At 29.7% G+C, this 8618-nt stretch overlaps 2 protein-coding genes across 4 annotated transcripts; both read right to left on the reverse strand.

Moving 5' to 3' along the window:
• Positions 1-446: 446 nt before the first annotated feature.
• Positions 447-3299, reverse strand: LOC106761656 (RNA polymerase sigma factor sigD, chloroplastic). Of its 3 annotated transcripts, none has more exons than XM_022781221.1 (5): positions 2786-3299; positions 2320-2532; positions 1739-1867; positions 1358-1558; positions 447-925 (listed from the first exon to the last, which is right to left on the reverse strand). In XM_022781221.1, exons 1-5 carry the CDS (start codon positions 3053-3055, stop codon positions 647-649), a joined length of 1092 nt encoding a protein of 363 aa, XP_022636942.1. In that variant the 5' UTR covers positions 3056-3299; the 3' UTR covers positions 447-646. The 3 variants fall into 3 exon arrangements, with proteins under 3 accessions (XP_022636942.1, XP_022636941.1, XP_014500709.2); XM_022781220.1 differs by having other exon boundaries at positions 448-925; positions 1727-1867; XM_014645223.2 differs by having other exon boundaries at positions 450-925; positions 1727-1867; positions 2320-2529.
• A 503-nt stretch (positions 3300-3802) lies between these two features.
• Positions 3803-8496, reverse strand: LOC106762046. Its single transcript, XM_014645730.2, has 5 exons — positions 8136-8496; positions 6808-6885; positions 5194-5293; positions 4938-5080; positions 3803-4099 (listed from the first exon to the last, which is right to left on the reverse strand). The coding sequence occupies exons 1-5, from the start codon at positions 8418-8420 to the stop codon at positions 3890-3892; spliced, it is 816 nt and encodes a 271-aa protein (XP_014501216.1). The 5' UTR covers positions 8421-8496; the 3' UTR covers positions 3803-3889.
• Between the last annotated feature and the right edge of the window lie 122 nt (positions 8497-8618).

Consider the following 8618-nt stretch of genomic DNA (forward strand, 5'->3'; position numbering starts at 1 on the left):
CTTGACTTACAACTAGAACTCACATTTCTCGGTTTTAAGTTTAGGTTAGTTCGTCTGGACCTATAACCTTTAACGCCTCATCCTTACCAAAATTGAAAATTTAGATTAGAAATGTAGATTTTTCATATTTGAAAATGGATATTAAAGAATGGATATCCAAACCAATAAAAATATAAAATATATATTAGATTAAAATCCAAATTTAATAAAATGGGTCTTAAATGGATTAGATAGTTAATATAATTGATTTTAAATGGATTGAATGAAAGCAAGAGTAGATCGGTTTGGAATAAATGGACTTTTTTTCCACCCTTAATCACCGGAATCGCGTTGGACTTCTTCTCTTCCACAATCGCGAGTGAGGCATCTCCATACTTTGTTTAGGGATATGCATGTAACATGCATAATTCTATATCATAGATATTGTTATCTTCATACACCAGATTCTCTAGAATCTAGAAAGTATTTTCCATGATTATTGCAGAAAGTATTTGTGGAATTGAGTTACGTATAAATTTCCCTGTATTAATATAACATTTGTTTTGGTTTGTGGTAAAATTGTACATTGGCATATAGTGAACACTTGGTTTAACATGCATGCTTTCTATACATTGATTTTAGTTTCTTCTTTTTCAGTATTGTTTTTCTATACAAGATAGAATTTGAGATCATCTATAAAACTGGTTTGTCGCAATTTTGACAATGCAATTCCATTAATCTGTCTGATTCTCTCCCTTGACAATTGCATCATTCCTCCTATCTCCTTGAAAGACCGAGGGGTATCTCCATTCAGTCCATAGTGCAATGCCACAATCTCTGCTTCTCTCTTGCTAAGTGTCTTAAGAAGATCCATCACTTCCTCCTTCATTAGTTGCCTCTTAACCATCTTCTCTGGAGTAATCTCCTCTGGCCCTGCTATAATCTCCTGATCAAAGTTTTCATCAACATGTTAAACATAAATTTGGTAAATTTTGTTCAAAAGTTAAGTATAAGTTGAAAGTTCCACATTGACGAAGTTGAATGATATATAACAAAAACAAAATTCAACAATATAAGGGATTGACAATGGAGGTATCCCAAACATAGATCTTCACTTTGTAGGGATAAACAACACCTGTATCAATTGTGGGGATAAACAACACTCATAGATCTCCACAATGGAGATATATGGTTCGTTCTAAGCTAAATCTTTAGGAATTTGTTTTTGATACTATTCTAAAAAGTCTATTACTAACTAAGGTATCTTAGTGTATATAAACTCATATCTATCTTTTGTATTATCTTGTGTGAAACTTTGTTTGTATAGTAGTAGATACAATATGTTATAACTTACATATGAGTGAACAAGTTATTAAACCTGAAGTGTCATGTGGCCACAATCAGTTACAACTTTGTCCAATGAAATTGGTGCTCTGCTCTTTTCAGAAACAAGCCTAATGGTGGAAGTCTTCACATTGAGAACTTTAGCAGTTTCATCGTATGTGGGCTTTCTCCTCAGTCTTGTGCTCAAGATATTGTTGGCCTGAGCAACTTTGGCCACCAACTCACACTTGCCACCCTGTAAATCACAGACTAACCAACCATTCATAATAACTAGTCCACTTTTTTAAGTCTTTCTGTGTCAAGAGCTGCTTTAAAAATCTAATGTTATGTTATTCTTCATAAATTAGTTTATTACTCAAACACTTTGAATAATATGTAAGAACAAGATGAATCAAAGTCTCACCGGTAATCTCACCAATCTAGACTTTCTGGCTACGGCTTTAATCATGGCTTGCTTAATCCACCAGTAAACATATGTGGATAGTTTATATCCTCTCTCTGGCTCAAATTTCTCTGCTCCTCTAAGAAGTCCAATGGTTCCTTCCTGGAAAAATAATTTAGCTTATTCGTTTAATTTAGTTCCATAAGTGTATGAGATTCTGAAAATTTGGTCCTAATACACAAAAACTTATCAAAACTATGCATGTGCTGAAATCAAAATGAAAATTATTCTTTGACACAAATAAGGACTGGTTGACAAGTCTTTCAAGAAGGATTAATTATACCACTCTTACAAATCATTGACTCAAATATCATCAATGGATCTTTAAAGGAGATTTACAAGATAAACAACACCGACAAAACTTAATCCAGTCTATATAAAGGATTGACATTACTTTTAATCCAAAATTTTAAGATGTTAAGATTATAGATCTTCTTTGTTATAAGAAGCTCAATTTTCTTATCTCTATTCAATACGAGACTTACGATTCCATTTGGATTTCCACTCTTGTAAAGAGATGTAACAAATAGTGTAATACTAAAATAAACAGGCACCTGAATGAGGTCTTGAAGGCTTAATCCTTTGCCTTTATACCCTGCTGCAATAGAGGTAACTAATCCGCGATAGTCATGAGCCAGTCTTTCTTTTGTTTGTCTTTCATTGCACATAGCCTTATCTAAACTAAGTACGGACCTTCTTGTGATTGCAGAAGGCTCTTCAAGCCCTTTGGTTTTTGGCTTAGCAACTTCAGTCTTTGCTCCCTGCTGCTAGTTATTATGCAATACAAACAAACATTATGATTCCTTTTGAAATGAAACTCAACTCAGCCACCATCAAAATCTCTTATAAAAACAAAGTATTATTCTTTTTCTCACAATCTTTATGAAAACGTTTTTCCATAGATATTTTTCCAACCACAGATATTTATTGTAGAACTTATGTAATAAATACATAAACAGGAGAATCTCATAAACGGAAGAAAAACAGGAAGAAAATTAAGCTGCTAAATAGTTTTATTACTTTTGGTGTTTGTGTTTTATCCGAGGATACCCTGAGACCTAAACAAAGCTCTGCTTCTTCCCTTGAGCTCAGAAACCAAGATTTTCTAAACCCAACTATTCTCCCATTTTCACCGTTTCCAATTACAGGCACCTCTGTCTGGACAGCAGCATTGACCAGTGTAACTGCTTCTGTTGCTGTATCACTGTTGGTGACAAACTTAGTAGGTTGAAGAGAAGGGTGCATTGGAAAGGTGGGAAGAGAAGAAAGGGACATGCTGGAGATGAGCATATTCTAACTTAGGCCATGGAACAACTGAGACAGATATTTCAAATTTAGTGTATGCTGTGCGGGGCAAGACAAAAGGCATGAAAAAAGTATCTGCTTTTGTGGATATCATTGACACAATTATGCAGTGTGCTATAGCTACTATGTTAGGCCAAATTATTCATTATCACATCTGTCTCTTCTGTTCCAAAAATGTGGCAGCTTAAAATTAACGAAATGATAGTTTCTCAAAGGAAATAAAAAAATGTTTATAGTTTATCTCGTTAATGTAAAACAAATGTATGCTATGAATTCACACTGAATATTGATTTTACACTATAATCAAATTATTGATCAAGATATATATAAAGTTTTGTTGACTTTTATAATAATTATTCTAAAATTATACCGAGAACAACGTGTGTGTAGGAGGCATTTTGTTTGCAAATTCAATAATTTGTAGAAGCTTAAATATTTAATTTTTGTTATTACACTTGTTTATTTTTTTCTCAAATAATATAATATTTTTATGAATTGAGACAATTTATGGGGGTTTGATATCGTCATAAATTGATTTCGAACAAATATTCTAAAGAACTTTATGAACTTTGAGAGGTGGAAAGTAAAAAAAAAAGAGAATGCATAGTTGCTCTGCTTTATCAATCTTACAATTTCTCAAGAGACACTTACCGATTCAAAGTTTCAAATTCATTTTAAGGGTAAAACTAGGTTATATCATGAGTGCAATAGAAATATGTTTTCACACTTCAGTGAGTAATCAAACTCAAGTATGGTTTCATGTTTCAATTTTCAATGATTTGGATCACGAAATTATAATATTACACTATCAATTACATTCTAGTCTGACTTGTGTAGGTTATGGAGGATATACAAAGATGCAGATGATAAGAAAATACAGATTGAATAACTTAGTAAATCCAATCCAGTTGCAATGGTAACCATTTTGCTCCTCTCAAACATCTTTACCAGAAGAATCATGACAATAACATGTCCCACCTTTGTTTTCAATTCGTCAAGTGAGCATATTTTCATCCACTTAGGCCTCTCCTGAAAAAGATAACTAATACATTCACTTTCTATTCCAATATATAAGAATCATGTCAATTAATTAAATGGAAGTTGGATAATATTTAGCATTGAATGATGCTAGAAAATGAACGAAAGCTTGCCAATAAATATACATAAAACTGAAAGAGGGTGGATTAAGAAAAATTGAGATAATATCATTAGGTGACATTGGCTTTGTTGGAGTTTATCATTGAATAAAAGTTAGGAAATGTAGAAAACTGATCTCCTTATTTGTGTTTTATGTGTTTTAGGGGCACATATAGGAGTCCCAGGGCGCTTTATTTTTGTTAAACTAATGGAATGTTTAGTATTTAAGTTATGTTAGATGTAACTGGCTTAGACTCATTTGTTTGTATTTTTCTATATAATATGTTAGGGATGCAGTCTATATCTCTCTCTCCCTTATTTTAAAATTTCAAAATATCCAATACATATCTTCTTTAACAAATAATAATTCCATTCTTGGATTGTATTACCTCAATCTCCAAGAAGTATGAGTTTGCTAAACTAGAAGATGTTTTTACTAAATTATTAAATTAATTATATTTATAACAAGTCGATTATATATGTATGGACCAAGTCGGTACATATAAATTATATGTACCAGGGTGAGACGGAGTATTAGATATAATAGGCTTGGGTTCATCTCTTTGCATTTTTCTGTTTAATAAATGCATAACCTTGAGTGCTATACACACTATGGATTTTACACTGAAAATACCAATTTGCTAAAATAAATGTCATTTGTATGTTATTGATAATAAAAATATAAAATAAGTGCGGTATGGTTATTACTATTTTAGGGTTGTGTAATTACCTTCATAGCAAACATTCCAAACAAAGAGGACCCTTTAAGGGCACGGTCTACAGTAGGGGGAACATCAGGAGGAATATTGCTTATGAACAATCCGTATAAGCCCATACCAAAAATCAACATAACTGTACCAGCAAGATAAACATCTGCAGCAACAAGTAAAAGTGGCTAACTGCAAGTAGTAAACATAATCTCATCTGAAATTGAGACCAAATTTAGAAGTAAAAAGGGCTTCCCCTTCAGAAAAGCAACAAATTACCAATTGCTTCAACCAACCGCAGAACCATCTGTCCAGTGTGAACTCCTTTAACACAGCTTGTCCAATACACTTTGTATGCATCAATAATATAAATACAACCCTACAATGATCCAGTATTGTCAGATATATGTAAGATAATGTTTGTCATCATGATTAACCGTAAACTTAATTATATGTTTAATCTCTGAAATTTAAAATGAATTTGATTTTAGTCAACCGATTTTTTTTTTTAAAATATAGTTCCTCATATTAAAAAAAATATATCTAATTTCTAAATATTAAATTTGAGACATCAAAGTAATGTTTTTTTTCAAAATTATTTTTAGTCCTAAACAATAAATTAGAGGAACTAATTTTTCTTTTTCAATTTGAAGGATTAAAATAATTGCAGCTTTTAAATTTGGAAAATCTTGTAGATCCGAGGTTAAAGATGTATTTGGACATTATGTATATAAACATGGTCTTTTGGAAACGATTTATTATTGGAAAAATACAACAGTAATGAGATAAAAAAACTCTAACTTATAAAAGAGATTACATCCTGAAATCTTAAAACAATAAGTTTATAAGTTTTCATTATTCTTTTGTTATATAGTATTTATCTTTCTCACATTTATTTATTTAATATAAGACTTAGACTCATAGTGAAATTTCCAATAAACATGATACAATGTTTTTCTGTCACATTGGTGATACCATCTAAAACAAAGTAATGATGTTCAATTAAAAAAGAGACATAATTTATGCTTCATACCAATGGTGATAAGCTCTTAGTATAACTATAAAATACCTACATTAAAGTGGTTGGGCGAAGGTGATAGGATCAACCTAAACAGGTCTAGAAGGAAAATTAAGTAGCTTAAAATTTATAAGAAGGTTTTAGGATATAAATAAACAAAAAGGTAAAATGAACTACCCTTTGTCATGAAATCTAACACTCACTCTTTTTGCATTTAAAATAGACACGCACTTCTTTTATAATTTTAATAGAACAGCATTCTAATTCTTCTTTTAAATAAACATTCATCTTTACTATATTTTTAATAAATGATAATATTTTTGATAAATGATATTAGTTTTCTTTATATTTTAATGAAATAGCACTTATTTTTCTTATTTCATTTTAAAAATTAAAGTTTTAAAATATAAATCAAACATTTTTGCTTTATAAAAAATATTGATTTGATTAGTAGAAAATTTCTTCTCATCATTCTTAAGGTCTTGTTAAATAAAGTTCAAACATTATAAGACGATTCATATAGAAGGAATTTTGTAATCAATCCCCCACCAAATGCCTAAACTCATTGGACCAACCACAATATTAGTCTGGATATTATTATTTTGACACCTAACAAATATTTAGGTACACTTTATCTCTACTATTTTACCTTTCAATCTTTTTCTTTCTTTACAAATATAAAAGTTAATTTTTTTTAATAACCAAAATACTCCTAAAAGTGAGTTGTTAAGTGGTGCATTCAGTGTAAAAAAACATTTTTCTATTAGACTATGACCCAGTCTATTAGGGAAACTGTAGAGACATATATAGTGGGTTCAAGATCCTACTAGCATTACCAGGATGGTTTAAAGATGTAGGGTATTGAGAGAGCTTACATTTAGAAAACACAAGAGTGACCCTGCCAATGACCCTGCAACAGCAAATAACGCCAAGAAACGGAAGTCGAAAATTACCTGCTCAACATAATAAAAAACCTTTTAATTACAAAACAGAACATGCATAATACCAGTTTAATTTATTTTGACAGTTAAGAAAGATTAAGATCTGCTATCATCCACTTTCTCTTCCTCCAAAATACTTATAATCTACAGTCAAATTTACTACAAGTTTTAGTTTATGTTAAATTATAATATCATAGTTAAATTTTGTATAAATTACACAAGTGAATCCTTTTCAATCTATTTGTTAAATTGTAATTGCATAGTTAAAACTTGTAGTAAATTACACAAGTGTATCTTTTTCAATCAATTTGTTAAATTATAATATCATAGTTAAATTTTGTTAAATTAAATTAAGATGAGATGATTTATGTTTTGGTGTATCTATATATTACGTTAATTTTAATATATATATATATATATATATATATATATATATATATATATATATATATATANAAAACTTGTAGTAAATTACACAAGTGTATCTTTTTCAATCAATTTGTTAAATTATAATATCATAGTTAAATTTTGTTAAATTAAATTAAGATGAGGGGTTTCACTTCAATAATTATTTTATATATATATATATTTTAATATATATATATATATATATATATATATATATATATATATATATATATAAATAATTTAAAAGCTATATTTTTTAAAATATAAATTAAATAAAAAAGTTATTTTTCAAGTAAATGCAAATAAAATTACATCCTAAAATATTAATGCAATTAAATTTGATATTTGTGAAAAAGAAATATAAACGATTTACATCAAAATATAAGTTTTAAAAAATAAGTTTTTAAATTAATTTAATTTAATTAAAAAAATACAAATATATAAAATCTAAATTTAAAAATAATATTTATTTCATTAATAATACTTTATTGTTTAAATATTCATATAAAATTTATTAATAATTATTAAGTAACCACGAGACTCACGAGTTGGATATCATGGTCAATTAATTAGAATATTCGTATGGCAGCACCTTCATGGAGCTCTGTAAACTTCAAAATTCCAAATTTACCTTATATTTTAGGATTTTCATTTGTAGTTTTGGATTGCTTAATTTGAAGATGTTCAATATTGTATTCTGAATTGTACAGTACAATCCAGAATATTAATTGTGCAAGACTGATATGACAGTATTCTGATAATCTAAACTGTATTTTTCAATAAACATAAAGAAAAAACAAATGAAGAGCGAAGGAGAAAGTATGACAGAAAAGGAGAGAAAGATGGAGAAATACCCTTTCAATAGAAGACTCGGTGGCTCGAACGAACCTAACGAGGGGGCTGCCGTTGGGGTTGGCGAGGGCGTAGTTGAAGGCGGGGTCAGGGGGCTTAGACTCGACGAAAGAGGTGGAGGAAGAAGGAGCAGTGGCGGCGGAAGTTCCAGAAGAAACACTCTGCTGTGCTTTAGATTCGTGGGAGGAAGAGCTTAAGGAAGCTTTGGCACACAAATTTTTACGAGGAAGATGTGAGGGACGATGCAGAAAAGAGGGAGAGAAGAAGGAGTTGCAGAAGAGAGCCATCGAGATGAATGATTGAGATTCCACTCTAAAATATCCTTTTTTTTCCCCATAAATATCACGCTAATAATAATTCATCTTTTTTTTTTTATCTTTTACATAAATAAATAATTTATTTCAGTTCCAACAAGTTCTGTAATACTTTTAAATTTAGAAAATATTGAAAATTTATTTAAATATTTACAAATTTAAAAACTAAAT

The sequence above is a fragment of the Vigna radiata genome, chromosome 5 (genome assembly GCF_000741045.1).
Source record: "Vigna radiata var. radiata cultivar VC1973A chromosome 5, Vradiata_ver6, whole genome shotgun sequence".
Classification (NCBI taxonomy): Eukaryota; Viridiplantae; Streptophyta; class Magnoliopsida; order Fabales; family Fabaceae; genus Vigna; species Vigna radiata.